Source organism: Lacerta agilis, chromosome 12, assembly GCF_009819535.1.
Source record: "Lacerta agilis isolate rLacAgi1 chromosome 12, rLacAgi1.pri, whole genome shotgun sequence".
In the NCBI taxonomy this organism is placed as follows: domain Eukaryota; kingdom Metazoa; phylum Chordata; class Lepidosauria; order Squamata; family Lacertidae; genus Lacerta; species Lacerta agilis.
Window position 1 is genome coordinate 25,742,995 of NC_046323.1, and position 17,414 is coordinate 25,760,408.

At 38.9% G+C, this 17,414-nt stretch overlaps 1 protein-coding gene across 1 annotated transcript in view; it reads left to right on the top strand.

Moving 5' to 3' along the window:
- CRPPA (CDP-L-ribitol pyrophosphorylase A) overlaps positions 1-17,414 on the top strand; it is a 51,208-nt gene that overhangs the window by 19,459 nt on the left and 14,335 nt on the right. The window contains exons 5-9 of the mRNA XM_033165360.1: positions 963-1,008; positions 8,318-8,415; positions 9,028-9,120; positions 10,330-10,422; positions 11,776-11,898. Coding sequence (XP_033021251.1) covers positions 963-1,008; positions 8,318-8,415; positions 9,028-9,120; positions 10,330-10,422; positions 11,776-11,898 — 453 coding nt within the window. The remainder of the gene's footprint in view (positions 1-962; positions 1,009-8,317; positions 8,416-9,027; positions 9,121-10,329; positions 10,423-11,775; positions 11,899-17,414) is intronic.

Here is a 17,414-nt window from a genome sequence, read left to right on the forward strand (position 1 = left end):
AATTTATCTTTATTTTCTGGTGTCAGTATTAAGCATGTGAGGTTCAGAGCAACCTATTCGTTTCACTACCAAAACTGACATAAGAGCTCTCCTCTATGAGGTGTCTTGTTCAAAGAACACTCCTGCTCCAAAGTACTTTTTAGATCAGAACTAGTAATACATTCAGAGTATTACAGCAAGAGGATTGTTGTTGTTTTTAAATAAAAGATGTTAACTCTAGATTTTGGGAAATAATGTAATTATCATAGTAATTTAGATGAACTTCTTGACATGAAGATATGCAAATAGTAAACTTACTATTTCACTAAAACAGAATAAAGGTGAACACTCTTAGAAAGAATATGGTAGACATATGTGGTTAAACCAAATGTAACCATTTTAAAAAAGAATTATAAAATTAATACTGAACAGATTTTAAAGCTTAATACAAATACAGATTTGGAATATCTTCTGATTTACATTTTTTCTCATGGCTTCTAGTGCTTTTTAAATATAATTTAGATATAATTAAATTAAATATAATACAGTAACTTGGAGCAGAGCTTTCAGTGTGGCTGTCCCTGTTCTGTGGAACAACATTCCTGTCAAGACACAACAGGTACCCACTATCTGCACTTTCTGGAAATAACTGAAGACCCTTTTCTACGAACAAGCATTACCAGCTGAATGAATAGGTCTTTGCCTTATGCATCCATTCTGTGTGTTTTTTTAAAATCATATTTGGTGTTTGTGTGTGTTTTAACTGTTTTTCAGTTCATCCATTATGCTTTGTACATAGCCTTGAGATGGAAGGCTACTTAAAATAACAACAATAATAAAATGACAATATTATGTGTTGATGGTCTTTCAGTTTGGAAAATTGTCTTTAGGTACTCTCTCTCTCTCTCTCTCTCTCTCTGTCTGTGTGTGTGTGTGTTATTAAAAACCTGTGGAAGAACTAATTAGGTTTATCTGTCCTTTAGGTGACCTACAAGCGGGATCTGTATGCAGCTGATTCTTTAATTAAGGGTATGTGCTTCTCCTTGAGTCTGCCAGTTCATATAGTCACAAAGGTGAAACCACATTTTGTGTGTGAAAACACTAGATATTAAAGTTGACTGGTAAAATAATAAAACCATGTAAATAGCTTTAGCTTATTCCTTTAATCATGTAAAGTTGCATAAAGGAAACAGGCAAATGGAAAATAGGCCTTGGGCACTGTCTCTGATTCAAGTCAGAGAATGCTGACCTTTCAACCAAAATGAAAGCCTATCCAAGGGGAAAACAGAACTTCAGGAAGTACATAATCAAGATAGTAGTGAGGACTTCATTGTTCTGTGGATGGGCATTGCACCAGCAGGGAGATACAATGTGAAAGATCCATATGGCTAGTGACACTACACATCATGGTTGTTGCTGCACAGATTCAACTTGTATTGGCTTCTATTTCAAGGCTCTAACATGTAAAAGTAGCTTTACAGATTCTTTCTTAGTGAGAAGTGTAAACATTCACCTTGCTATCACCTTGCACCTTCATATTTCACCTTGACAGATTCTCACATCTCATTTAGTGTTGCACTCCACATTTATTTGAGACAGATCTGCACCATTAGGGCTTTGATTCCAGGAGGAGGAAGAAGAGGAAGAAGTCCTAGCTGGCTGGTTTGGATACAAAGATATCTCTCTTTCTTTCTCAGAACTCCTGACAAGCTGCTGCTGTTCCTCATAGGATATGGTGGTAGCAATCATTGTATCTTCTTAGAGAAACAGTGGAAGAGAACCAACTGAGCCTGACTGAGCTGCTTTCTCATCTGTAGTGTCTATAGCGACTTGTTCTGTGCAATTCCCTCTCACTGCAAAGGGAAACCAGCCCTAGGAGTCATTAGAGGATACACTATGATTCTGCCACACTGAAGCCTTTTATTTTTCGTAACTGTGTATTCTGAAAACATTTGGACCTGATTCTTCAAGCGGTTTAAGTTTTAAGACTGCTATGGTTTGCAGTGGAATGGCTGTCGTTGAAAGGTAAACACCTGTGTGAAGGAGATACTTAAACTTCACTTACAAATTAGAAGCAAAATTGGATCCTGGCTCCTCATTTTGCATATACGGTACTTGTTCATTTAGAAGATTCATGGGAATGTGTGATTTCTGGTGCACTTAGGTATCTAAAACAATTGTAGCCACTTAAATATGGGGATTTCCTATGTGAAGGACAGATTTACAAATACTGTAAATACGGAACTAGTTACAATGAGCTAAAACCACACTTCATGTTGTATTTAGGGACATTCTCTCAGCAAAGCAACATTGTATTTGTTGTGCAGACTTGTTTCGCCCACCCACAGTTGCTGTGCAAGCTCAGACTAACAAGTTTTTAAACTGGTTCACAATGCCAAGACTAAAAAAGCTGAATTTAATTTACATAAACAAACCAGTCTGAAGCAATATGGATTTTCTTATTCTCTACAATGAGCATTTCTTGGCACATATTCTACTAGTCACCTTAGTAGAAACAAAAAATATCCAGACACATCTTATGTTTTCTATTTTCTTCTTTACCTTCTTCTTTTGGTACAATTGGATAGTACATTCTGTTCAAATATTAACTCTATAAAATATTTTCTTAAGTCATTCAGATTTTTCTACTTCTGTAGTATAAATGTTATACCAGTCAGTAATCTGTGATGTCTTCATACAAAGGTACTTGATTATTAAGACTATTGAATTTTGAATACAAATTCTTCTTCTTTTTTGTTCTACAAATATTTCCAACAGCTGTAACCAGCTGTAAAATATTCAGTTTTCTCCAAACATCTTATGAAAGTTAATGACATTTAAATATATTTTTAATTGCTGAGAAATTATATGCTAATTTAAGTCAGTTAATTGCAGTGGGTCTATACTATGTACAGCATAGTAGGAGATCACCCTTTAAAATTATGTGAATGACTTCAATGCATATAAAGTAACAAATGAGATTAATATAGCATATACCCTAGGTTGCTTGAATTATTCCAGATTTGTGTGTAAAGGGAATTTGTATATGTCTCAAGCCACCTATCCGCAATTCTTCCAAGCATATGCCTATACTGTACTTATTATAGCTCCTTAGGTGACATTTTACATAATGGCAACTGTCTTAGAAATGATTGTACTTAGGTAGTGTAGCTGCTGTGTATAAATCACTAGGTGTGACAACTTCAGTAACTAGCCCAGCTACAGTCTCATTGAACCCTTGATGAGAATTATGAAAATGTAAATATTTGCACAGTAGCAATGTTACATGCCAACCCTAAATATAAATTGACCGCAATGGGGCTTCTTTCCATGTAATATATTTAGGAATGGGATTTTACAATGGTATTCAAGTGTTTGAAGTCGACCCATTTCTGTAGGCTATGTTAATGCAAATGCATTCCACTGTTTTATTGATTGAATCAGTGGTTGTGAGCTTCTCCTACAGAATTAGGATTGTACATAGCCAAACTATACATCTTATCTTGAAGACTGTATGATCAGGGGGTGAGATTTGGCTCTCCACAACTTGGCCAGAACTTGGATAAGAGACCACTAGGAGAATGCCATATATGTCACACCAGGGCCATGCTAATGTGACATATCCATGTGTTTAAATCCAGCTTGCTTCATTCATGGAAAAAGTGAGGATGTGGGAATCCAATGTAAAAAGGGAGGTGGAGTTAGGGGAGGTGGGGTTAACCTTATCTTTATAGATGTATGATCATATTAACTTTGTAGTTTAATGGCCTCTTATTTTGCATAATATAGTAGCTGATCAGTTTTATAATCATCTAAATCACTTTAAACATTAACCTGGTTTAAGTACATCCATTATTAGAAGATAAGAGCTGTCCAATGGTACCTAATGGGAAGCTAAGCAAGTTAGAGTCTTACAAGTATCTGGCTGGCGAATGGCACTGCACAATTTAGTGAGTGTAAAATTTGAAGAATAGCTATGTTTCAGTTCGCATATTTGGTAGGTTTGGCTTTAAATGCAAACTGAATCAAATTTCTCTCCCATTCCTGTTGGTGAGCCAGGATTAGGGAGAGGTATCATAGCTGGGATGGGAAACCCGTGGCCCTCCAGAAGTCCCTGGACTATAATGCCAGTCATCCTTGACCATTGGCCATGCTGGCTAGGGCTGGTGGGAGTTGTAATCCTACAACATTTGGAAGGTCACAGGTTCCCCATTCCTGTGAATCTGAGCTATGACCCAGGAAATCACTGGGTCAAATCTTGTCTCTGCCATAAAGCCACTAGGTGGTGTTAAGGGAGCCAGATTTCCCCTCAGTTACTTGTAATATGGGGATAATTATACATGGTAGTGATTATAAGGATATAACCATTATATATATCCTTGTAAGATACAGAATATGAAGTACTATCATGATAAGATACAGAATATGAAGTACTATGACCACCTGAAAGTGAATATTAAGTTATTATTCAGTGCAAACTGTGCTGTGCAAACATTAAGTTGTTATTCAGTAATATTTCCCTAGACATTTGAGCAGCAGTTTACAACAAATAAATGCAAATAATATCTTGTTGTTTCCCGATGTGATTGATCAAATCACAATTAAGATATGGCATTAAAGAGTTTAAAAGAAATTAGTATATCTGCTTTTAATTATGTGAGCAGTATTTGGTGATCTGTATTACAAATGTAATCCTACCTATGCACATACAGCTAACAAGTTCCAAATGCTTTAGGAAAGCTTAGCTAAAGTTTTCTGCTGTAGGCAATATAAGCTGTTGATAAAGGACACATTCCATTCTTTTAAACTGAGCACTGATGTAGGTAAGAAAAATATAATGATCATTCAAGTACCAAACAATGTGGTTCCAATATGTTAAACATTTGATTCACTATCTTCATAAAATGATTTCTTAAAGTGTAATGGTGTTCCATTTTTTAGCTTTGTCTTTCTTCAACAACCAATGTTGGAAAAATAATAGAACGTGTTTAATAATAAAAAAGCATTCTTAATGCTCTTGAAGTAAAACAGGTAAGAACTTGCTGGATGTGCAGACAAAGTGGCGCATGTCTGTCTCTCTCCCCCTTCTCATATTATTAGTCTGCAAATAGGGAAACCTCATCCTGCAGTTAGGATGACTCATTTAGAAAAGTAGTTAGAACCTGGATAGTACAAAAACATCCTGAAAAAATCTCTTTAAGGATTTCTTCCCCTAGGGCAACTATATATTTGAACCTCCAGTTGAAACATGTAAAGCTTCAGTCTCCCTTTCGGGATACCTTGAAATGTGCATTCAAAAATAGATGAAGAATGAGCCTATAATTTTTAGAACTGTAGCTCTGCCTTGCACACTTGCTTGACTGCTGAATTATGTGATCCCAAATTTTAGCAGTTGCATGTTTAGACCTTTTACCTTTCCCCAAGATAAATTCACACAAGAGTCAGATATTTGGTTTGGTTTTTGACAGAATTCAGGCCACAACTTTCTTGATTACAATCAAGTGAGTGGTTGCATAGGTTCTGGTTCGACTATCTCCCTGCACCCATGCAGGCAGCGCTGTCCCAGAGCCACATTCATAGGACAGCCAAGGATGAACATCAGCGACAGCTGATGGAGGGAGCACCAAACAGCCACCCTGATGTCCCCTGGACTCGGGTGCGGGCCGAACCCCTTTTGGGGTTTGCCAAACCAGTGAGTCCCTGGATTCCTTTACCATATTTAATTTTTTTGCCGTCATATTCACACCCAGGTATTTAACTTTTTAAACAAAGTTCAATCCCAAAAAAGTACTGAACGATTCAAAAGCTGCACAAGATACGGAACATCACATTGGCATGGCCTTGTCTGCATAGTAATTCCCCTCAAATTTAAATCCAAGGAATTTAAAATCATGGGGATGCACCGGGAGCAGGCGAAATTCGGCTTCCACATCACATTTGGCTATCAAAGCTACCTTCCCAAAACTCATTATTAATTTGACTGCTTGGTCAAACGTGGCATACTTAACTGAAGCTAATTCCGCAGGAATAGCATCATTAACTGAAGTCCCTTGTGGGTAAGATAAATTATGAATTAGCCGGAACTCCCCTGGCGCCTTCTTAGGCACTACCCCCAATGGGGAAAGGTGGAGGTCAGGGAAAGGAAGGATAGGGAATGGGCCTGCAATCCTGCCCAATGCCAACTCCTTCCCTATTTTGCCAACTCCTTCCCATATTTGGCTCTGTGTGTATTAGCTCTCCTCAGCCACGCCAAAACGAGGCAGCCCAGAGGACCCCTCCATATGGCCCCAATAAAGGATGGGAGGGGAATCCATTTCCTCGCCGCTAGTGTCAGAGGACGTACCGATGGAAGAGGACGACCGCTGGGAAACTGTTCCTAAATGGACTAAAATTCACCCCCCCAACAGGCTCCCCGCAACCCGGGAGGAAACAGCAGGGGGGGATCGAAAGGTTTATCTGCGAAGGCCTGCAGGCCTGGGGGGGGGGAGGACAAGCCCCCAAAGCAAAGTCTCAAATAATGGGATGGATAGACTAAGGGAAGCAGGATAGTTAAAGGGAAAACTAAAGGGAAGATTGAGGGTAAAAAGGGGAAGCAATCACCAAATGACGATTGAAGTCTCTCAGAGCAACAGTGGTCCACGATCCTATGTTCCGTGTTCTGATGCGAAAACCCGAAAGAGGAAGCTCATAAGCTTCGCATGGGTTATATAGGTCCCGCGCTGCTACTTTCTAGAGCACCCCATTGGTCAGATTGAGCCCAAGCAACGCGGGACTCACCTATCAGGGGTTGTGGCTGTTCCAAGATTACCCACCCACATCACTAGGTCAGGTGGCCAGGTCACACCGCAACACGTGCCCTCTTTAATGGAGGACTTGCTTAATGAGAGATTAATGTTTAGCCTCGCTTTTTTAAAAAAGTGTTAATTAATATATTCACAGTGGGGCTGCCCTTAAGGAATAAATCACTTACTATGCCCTGCTTGGACGTACTACCTCATTGTGCAGCCACATGCTTCTCCATTCGAATGAACATACCCTTTTATATCAGTGCTATCTAACCTATCCCTAGTTGCACTTGCATTGACAGTAGCGCCCTTTCACCCTGCCACTTTACTGGAGTGTAGGTAGCTTCTGCTCTGCTCCCACATCACAGGAATAGAGTGTGGGTGCTCAAATCCCACTTGAATTAAGTGTGTTGTGTAACAAAGGATAATCATATATCTATGTTTTATGGTGCTGAATACACTGGGCTTTGTTCATTAGTATTTCTTCACATAGAATACAAACCTAGGTAGCTAATGAACAAGTGGGGTGAAAAATGAGTGCAGTGAAGTTATTTTTATTTTTTGTTGTAGCTGGTCATATAGTGGAACAGATCAGTTATCTAGGCTGCCTGTTTTTTTCAGTGATGGGCTTCTATTAAAATATCCAAAACTCCTTCGATTATGTGAATGTTTTTCTCCTGCATGCACTGTTGGCTGCTTAAGGTTGCACCCAGTAGGTCAGTTCGTATGCAGTGCCAAATCATAGTTATGCAATGTGGGAAGAGGCACACTAACTCTTCCTCTTGCACACTCCGTGTAATTGGTTACGTTTCTGGCTTGAGGCAAATCATAGTATGCTCTTTGCATCCCAACTGGTTGGTGCTTGCCTCCCAAACCAAAATCATAAAGCATGGTTTGAAGCTTGTTTGCAATCCTGATTGTTTGCTGCAACTGAGGAAGTAATTAAGTGCAGTGTGTAGTAGGAGGGTGCATGGAACACAAGGCTCGGTCATGTAACATAGATGGGATGACAGATGCAGTGGGAGAAATGGATACAGAAATAGAACAGAGAAAGCTTATTGTATTATTAAGTTCATTTTTATTCCAGTGACAGCAGCTTTTGAATCATGGTTTTTACACATTCAATGGTTTGCCAAACAACACAAAAAAGAAAGAGTAGGGAATACTCTTCCTCCCAAAGGGTCCCATGGGATAAAACATTGGGCTGTGTATGGTCAGTTCTTTTTTTCACAAACTTGAGCTGTCTTTGAGTTGGATAGGGATGGCATCTGTAATAGTAGCCAGGAAGTTAAATTTACCAATCCTCAGGTTGTGGGGAGGGAGTACAGTATATTCATGGTAGCTGATGATGTATCTAATGCTTTATTTACCCGTATATAACCCTTGTCATAAAACCTTTTTTCCAAGTGCAGAAAACACGATTCCTCTTTCTATAAAAACAAACCCTGTCTAAAATAATTGTTTACTGAAATAAGTTAGAGAATTGATGATGATGATGATGATGATGATGATAACAACTGTTTCCCCTCTCTGTTTTAAATTTTCTTTATTAGACACCATATCACAACAAGTTTGTGTTCTCACTAATATGAAGGAAGATGCCGTGCAAGTAGGATTTCTCCTTCATGAAACACTGAAGAGTCATGTGAAAGTAAGTACACTAGATTTTGATTCTCGACATCATCAACATAAGGAGAATTCCAGTGTGAAAGATATGTGCAAGTATTTTTTTTAGCATGCCACTAAATGCAGTGGCCTCTGGCATTACCCCCCCCCCCCCGGGATTATTATAGCTTGGGTTGAATTGGCATCCTAAGTTGGTTTTCCGTTTAGATTCCCAGAACATATGCAGCTGATCAATCACTCCTTGTACCAGGGTTTTTAATACATTGCTTCCTTCCTTGGGTCTTATTACAGTCAGTCAGGACAGTCAGATCAGACCAGTATTTTGAAAAGTGTTCTGCTTGGACTGGCTAAGGAGGCCTATAGCTGGGCATGAGATGAGTTTATGGCCTGGTTCCTATTAAACCATAGTTTAGAAATTTCCCACAATGAACACTTCTAGTTCACACCAAACCTTGTGGGAGCTGGGCCTGAGTATGCTTGTTCTGTTCATGAGTATGATGATACAAAGTGTTACTTACATTGTTTAAAAGTGGTAGTTAACACATGGATTCTTCAGTGGTTTGTGGTTTAAGATGTGCAGGATAACAACATTGTTTAGGGGAGTATTCATTGATACAATCTTAATTTCCCTTTTCAGATGGTTAAAGCTATATCAACGTCCCTTTGCAAAAATGAAAGTCATCTGCAAAATATATTACTAGGACAATGCTACAACTTTATTTGCATAAATGTAAGTATTATGGAAGATCAAAGGCAGTCTCCGAGCACATATTTTAACTTTACAGCATCACTTAGATGCATTGTCCTTGGTAAAATTGGCTTCCTTACAAGCTTCATGGTCTGTTGTCAAACTGATGAAACTCAGGCCTGCAATTGTGAAGGACAGGTTTTAGTTTAACAGAGCCATATGTCGTATGTAGACATCAGTTCTGTCAGTTTGATACTTGAACTATTGACTGAGGTGGATTAATGTTGATATATTTTACAACCAGATACATCCCATTTAAAGTTTTATTCATATTCTTAATACATTGTAGAAAGTTATTCCTAAATCAGTACAATTATTGTCTTTTTAATTTCATTTCTTACGGTATTTCCACTTTATTTAATATTACATGTTCATAAAGCCATAACTTTAGGGGAAACAGTTGTTTAAGTACATTTGAAAGAGTATAACACACTTCACAAAATCCTTACTGCTTTTGATCCCAAAGTGTCTCTATGATTTACCTCAATTGTAATCAGTAAGACATTTTCCCCCAATCAGCGATCCTGTTTTTTTTCATTATGCTGCAACTTGGCTGGTTTGTATGAGATTATTGATTTTTATCGGAAGTTATTTATATGATTGTTAACATATTAGGCAGATTGCCATTTAAAAATACATTCTTCTATTTGCTCTGCCAACATGTTTCTTCGATGCACCTGCTGTGTTGCCAAGGCAGAATTTGTCTCTTCTACAGTGAAGTTACATTTGTTTGTGGCTCCATAAAGGCACTTTTCTTTCCTTATGGAAAAAATCACTTCGATAATTTTTTGTCCATTACAAATCCTGAGATTCTGTAACCCTACAATGCACAGGAAAGGGGAATCCAGTTGTAATATTAGTGCAATACTACAAATGTATTGTTATTTTTTTGGTCATATAGCACCACTTCAGTGGAGATCAACTTCATAAAGTACAAGGGAATAGGTAAATTCCCCCGAGGGATTTATAGTAACACAAAAAAAGACAACAGAGGGAAGGGGAGAAGGTAGCAAATTAGGGAATAATATCCTTTTATTTACATTACATGTGCTTCATTTGTTACAGTATGGTATAGGCTTGAGGGAGGTGTGCCACAGCCTCCCTGAGCAAGGGAAGTTGATAGTGTAATTAAATAAGTACATTATGCATTTTAAAAGCATTATTCTTAACTGGAAATTTGTTTTTCTTTAGGATAACATGTCTAACTTCCAAGAAACACATCACTTAGTGGAAATACTTGAAAACACAAATGCTTCTGTTTTATACTCTGTTGTTCTTATCTCGGTAGGTTAATATATTACATTATTATATTATAATGTAAGTTTTCCAATACATCAAACTGCATATGAGATTCTGTTTTAAAGCGTCTGTGTCACCTTTGTAACATGTAATAGATACCAAGTAGAGGCAAGTCAAAACTGTATTATTTATTGAATGGGGTGTTAGGGGAGGGGTAGTGCCTCTGGCAGGGGACATATTGTGCTCCTACTGGGATAGTCTGTCCACCTTTGGTTCGCACCCTGCACTCAGCTCTCACCTGTGACTTCTACAAAAATCTGGAGTGGAGCCCTTAAGAAGGCTGGATGGTGCCCTTTATGCCTCCTTCCAGCAACTCTTGCAGCCAAGCTGGTGCCAACTGTATTGCTCTGCTTTCCTTTGGACCACATCAGCAAGGCTGAGAGAAGGGTCTTGTCATCTGGGCAGGCCAAGACCTCCAAACACACTGCCTAGACTTGCACCCCGGGGATGTCATTTTGGTCCTGCTAACATAGTGGTTGAGACAGATGAATGCCAACAACTTGTAAAATTCCATGCTTTTCTAGATTAGGATTGTCTAATCATGTTGGTGGTGTGTATCTTGTCACCTCTAACTCCAGCTGAAATTTTAAAGGGAAATTTCTGAACCAGAATAACATTTAAAGCAATGTACTAAAATAGTAAGCAGGGTTGGTATGGTACTTTTCCTTTGATAGTATTGGAGAACCACTCTATCTGTTTTGCAATTGTTTGCATGGTAAATCAGAAGTAATGTCCAGTCAAGCTTGCTCCCTAGGAAGCGTGATTATGTTTGCATCTGTTGGCCAAACTAATCCGACTGATGGTGATGGTGTGAAGATCTGTGGCAGACCTGTCACACTTTATTAAGTCCAGGTGGCAGTGGAACCATCCTGTGGAAGCTGGTTGTGTGTGTATCCTTTTTGCTTCCTCCCATTGACTCCTGTTGATAGGCATTAACTATGCTAGATCTTGGGTTGAACTAGTTTCAGGCTCAGTTTAGAGGTATGTCATTGAAACAAGAGAGTTTAAGATTCTGTGGATCTTTGGTCACTCATGATGTGCCTCTAAACCACCCCATTTTTCATTCCACCACTGGTGGAACACCACCAGCAAAGCATCAGGAATGGGAGAAAGTTTCACTATCTGCCAGAGCCCCCCCCCCCTTTTTTTGCCTGCAGATACTATTAAGATCATTGGACTGCACCCTTAAATATACAAAGTATAGAAAAGGATTTCACAGAATATTTTCTTTGGTGCAGTTCTAAATAGCAATAAATTGGCTTTCTTTACTTTTTAATTTGTTTCTTGGGAGTTTAATTAATTTTAAAAATTAGTTTTTCTCTTCTTTCCCTTTGTTAGGTATACTTGGATTTTTTCGAAAATGTGTCTTTTATCAGTGCAATGCAAAGATTCGCTAAATTTGCAAAGGAAGTGGAAAAGAAAAATATTTTGCTATATGGTCTCAGTATACATTACCAAAAGGTATGTAGCTGAATGAATGTGAAGTATCTGTGAATTACCTATTTATGAATGTATTTTTGTGACCCACCTGATTTGATTTTTTTTGGTAAGTTTTAAAAAATCTGAAAGGTGACAAAAATACAACTGTTTTTTTAGGTTGGAAAGGTTCCTGTCCATTTTTGTTGTTCTGCAGAATCCTTAATGTGGCTTGCAGATATTAGTAATAAAGAAGTTCCTGCCCCAATGCTTACAGTCTGAGGGACTTGACACAAAAGAAGAAGGGTGTAGGAAGGAGGAAAAGCCTGAACGTTAGGAGGAACACCTTAAAAGTGAGAGCAGTTCAACAATGGAACCAATTACTTGGAAAAAAGTGGGGTGGCCTCTCTTCACTGAAAGACTTTAAGCGAAGACTGGACAGCCAGTTTTTGAGGATGCTCTAATTCTGAATTCCCTACATTGAGCTTGGAGTTGGACGGGATTGCCTTCGGGGCCCCTTCCAGTTCCGTGGTTCTGAGAGGAATTTGTGATTAAAAGCCTAAGTACCGGTAGGTTTCTGAGAAAGCCATGTAATCCCAGTATAATGAGGGCTACAGGAGTACAGTTCCTTCTGGCTCTGTTTATATATCACACTCTGCCTTGGGGAATTGTCATTTTAAATGTCAGTCCTTGAATAATTGCCTGGAGCCATTCTTGATGTCAAGTAAGTATAATTCCAAGAACGTATATAGTGTGTCACAGCAGTACTTTCTGTGTGTAAGAAATCAAGAAAGACAGATCTTCACTTAAATGTATGCTTTCAAATAAAATCAGCTGCATTGCTGTTGATGACACTTGCTGCAATTTTCTTGTGAAATGCATGAGGGCAAATCTGTGATGAAATAATAGTGCAGAAGCAGAGAATTAATCCTAAAAGGATTGAAGCTCAGCCTGACATGATCACGTACATAGCAATATCGTCAGGGAGTGCTATAGGACTGGTTGACGCATGAGGCCCTATGTGATTATGCTGGAAGGGAAGCCAGGACATATGATGATATTTGTGTGGTTTATATGAATTGGCATCTCCACGTAGATCGCATATTGTCAGCTTGCTAATGCCAGAAATAGTAGCTGTAGCTCACAGAATTGTAGCTGTAGCTCACACTCTTTCACAGTGAATGGTTGATTCATATGTGAATCTAATCTAAATCATTATGTACTTGTGCCAGAGGGCCTGGTGAGCTCTGGGTTTCCCTGTGCATCTCCACTGCTTTTTAAATGGCATGTTCCCACCATTCATGCTACACGTTTGCTGCAGGAATTGCCATCTAAAGGGTGATGTCAGGGCTTACATTTAACTGTAGGTAAACTTGGTTAAGAAGAATACCGACAACAGATGTGTAGAAACTAAAAACTGGGTGCCTGATTTAGTAGTTCTTGTAAATGAAAGCTCTAGAAAGGCTAATCTCATTAAAGCTTGAAATGCTTATTCTAAAAAGGCAAAGTTTCCCTTTCTCAGTCCATTTCCAAGCGAGGGCTGTGTTTGTTATTAAAAAATTCTGATGTTTCACCAAGGGTGGTATTTTGTTTTCAATTTGTGGGAGAGCATTTAAATTTGTGGTTAATTTTTGAAATTACTTGTGTGACTACTTCAGGCATTTAAATACTGGATGATTCTTCTCCGATATTACCTTACTTTTTCTGCTTTTGGCTGGGAAAATATTGAGGATTTTTTGTTCCGGAAAGTTAAATCAATTAACTGAGAGAAATGTTTTGCAAATAATCCTTCTCCCAAGTGGAGTACATGAACCTATCCCATTCTTTCTTCACAACAATCCTGTGAGGCAGAGTAGCTTCCCACAACATCGCCCACAGTGTTTCATGGTTTAATGGATATCTCTCAGGCCCATATCCAATGATTTAGGAAATATATACAGTACAAGCAACTTGCATTCTGGGACATTGTAAGCCCATTCTGCCCCCTTCTGAGGCCAAAAGCAGCACATATGTCAGTGGTCATGCGTCAACGGGACACTCAAAATGGTCACTGCCTATACTTTTATACAATAATATACAGTACTTTTCTACTGAATTGTTACAGTGTAAATGAGGTCTTCTTTCAGGGAATTTCTGACTCTTAGGATTCAGTGCCCACATTTGCATGTCATGATAAAGAATTGTTTATGACTATGAAGAACAAACCTAGCTCAAGCGCTTCCCATTCCCTCTCCTCCTCCGCTGCAGCCTGATGTTGGAAAGCTTTGCTTCAGATTAAGGCTAACCCCTGCTTAGTTTTGTGTTCAAACCTAGCCGAACGATGGTTAACCATTGGTTATGAAGCTGATTGTTTCAACCAACTACTGTTTAGGGTTTGGCCATAACACTAAACTGTGGTTAATTGAAACTGGAAGCAAACTATTCAATCTCATCATGACTATGCTAGCAAAGAGAGGCTTTGTGCACAAGCCCAAGGCTGTTAAGTGCCAGCCCATTGTTTATCAGTACCTGCAAACCATGAGTCACAGACTGTGATTCGGGCAGTTACTTGGGCTGTGATGCAGAGGAATGTGAGCAAGGCCAAGCAGACACATTAGCATGGCAAAACAAACCCTACTTTTCTAAATCTGTAAATTCTGGTTATTCAGGTGCTAGTTAAGAGCCCCCATCTACCTCTGGTGCTCCATTTTAAGTGTTGCTTAATCCTTTAGGTTGGAATGACTATTATAATTTGACATCCTGAACCTAATGTTATTTACTTGGAAGCAACTCCTAATAACATCTGTAGCTGATACCTGCACATGTGGCAGATCACCCATGCTTAGTTTAATGCACTGAGAAAGTTCAATTGTATGCAAGTATGCATGTGTATAAAGTTGCTTAGCGGCTCACTGCAGATTAGTCTTTCAAAAATTATATTGCATATATATTTTATACAGATTGTTTCCCTTGCACCTGTGCTTGCTCCTATAAGGGGTTAATCTTCAGAATTATGAATGTAGTTTGTGGAAGAAATACATACTGGTCTGCAATTGTATTTGAGTTAGAGTGAGAAACATTTTCCTACCATATGGGTGGAAAAGAACAATGTCATAATGTATCAAATTTCCATTTTTGACAATCTGATCCACTTATATTTGATTTTTACAATCTATCTGGAAACCTAATTTTGCTTTAGCCGCTAAATGCTTCTGTTTACTATTTCATTCCGTGAAGTATGATTTTGTGCTAATTCTGAATGGGGATTCTTAATGCTAGGTAGCAGCAACAGACAATATATAAAATAAATATATTGTACTCTGTCCATAATTGCCAGCCTATAAATTCTTGAATTTTCCACCACAAATTCAAAAGGAATGCAATTACTTGCATCTGGCTTGAGTAAATCTGTGTATTCCTAGCAATAAGATGAACATATCCTGCTAGAGAAAAAGCACAGAAGACTTACATATTCACTATGTATTGTATATTGGAAGGATTGCACTGTAATCCTTCACTGTAATATGTGCATACACCTCTCTCCTATTTACCAGTTTCTTAAATTTGTATCCTGCCTTTACAACATTAAAATTCAAAAAAATCAAATGACTTCTAGGCACTAAATTATTCTTTTTTTAAAAAAATCTATTTTTCTTTGCTTTTCTGTTTTATCATATCATCAATGCATACTGTATTATATAATAAGAAGGAAAAATAACATAAATATGACATATATAAATAAATATTAGTAGTACGGTAACATAGTTTATTCCTCCAAATTGTTTTACTCACCTAAACTTTGTCTTTAATTCCCCTTCCACCTTTTCCTTGGTTTCCTAACTGCTGTCTTTTCAACTTCATTTTCTTACTCTACCCTTCATTACCTTATATTATCCCACATTATAGACTCTACTGCTGAGTATTTTTGTCAGTCTGTTACGGTTTTTTTTTTTTTTGTTATAATAGTTTTCCATATAATCTATATGTAATACCCAATCCTCTTTCAAATTATTGTCATCTTTATTTCTTAATCTATTTGTCATGATGGCCAGCTGTATATATTCTAATAGCTTAAGATGCTGTTCTTTTCATGTTGGTACTTCGTCCAGTTTTGTGCTACCAGAACTCGAGTGGCTATGGTCACATACATACAAAGAGTAATTTGATTTTTTGATATTTCTGTTGTTATTCTTCCCAAAAAATCATTTTCGGAAATGTTCTTCTAAACATTTTATTAAGTTCATTATATACCATCTCCCAAAATTATTTTATTATTCTACAGGACCACCATGAATGATAAAATGTACCTGATGTTTCTTTACACTTCCAACATAAGTCATCCTTAGATCTAGATTCTAGACATTTTGGCTAATTTACTTGGTGTCAAATACCACCTGTGGATCATTTTTAAATAGTTCTCTTTTAATGCGTAACTAGCAGTAAATCTTAGGTTTATTTTTCACAATTGTTCCCACCGATTCAAATCAATGTTGTGACCCACATCTTGTAGGCACTAAATTATTCTTACAGTGATGAGGGCAAGTCACATTTGAGAGGTGAAAGCAATTTAACTGTAGTCAGTGAATGATGAAACATTGCTTTCTCCTAGCTTTTTAAAAACTTGTGGCACTATGAACTATTCTGCTGTTTCCTCTTTTTCCTTGCACATTGCCATGTTTTGTTATGCGGGGTGGTAAGATGAGAGAAGAAGAAACAAAAGAAAGGGCTGCTGTACCCCATCATTGTTCAGGAGAGTCCCTGATCCCAGTAGAGTAGATTTGGAGGGCAGAGGGGGAATTGGTGAAAATTGCTTCGCTTTTCCATTAGTAGAGGTCTCCTCTGGCTCAAAAGCTATCCCATGAACACAAGGACATCACTGGATACAATCCAGTTTACTGCATGTGATTTTTGTCTGGTTTTTTTTTTTTAAGTTTGCTACTGTTATAACGGGAACTGGAACAAAATCCTCTAGCCCAGTGGTTTTCAAGCAGTGTGCCGTGGCACCCTAGGGTGCCTTGAATGATGGACAGGGGTGCTGCAGGCAACACTGGCCTCTGTCCCTCTTTCCTTCCCTCCCTCCTCTGAGGCCTTCTCATGTCTCTGCCTCCCAAAGGCTTATGCAGCTGTTTGTTGCAGCAGCCCTGGCTACAAGCTCCCCAGGCAAATGGTTCCTTGGGGGCTGGCCAGGGATTGCTGGTTGCCAGGAGCTGAGGTGGCCTCAGAGTAAGTAAGCAAGCAAGTAGGTGAGGGAGCCTAGCCAGCCAGCCCCCCAGCCCTTGCTGTTGGGAACATACAAACATGTGGGATGCTGGGCAGGCACGCAGGCAGGCAGGCACCACACTAGCCTTTCTTGTGCTTGATGGGAACTGAGTGCCCGGTGTCAAAGGGGAGCCTTTCCACCATGCAGGCCCAGCAGCACCCACTGCTGTCACTGCTGCCTGCCAAGGTGAATAAGGTGAATAAGGTGCTGGCCTCAGGATTCTAAGGCTGAGGACAACCTCTGCCCCTGTGGGGCAGCATGAGGAGGCACCTCTCTTTGGGGCGGGGGGCAGCGGCTCAGAGACCAGGGGCAGTGGCGGCGT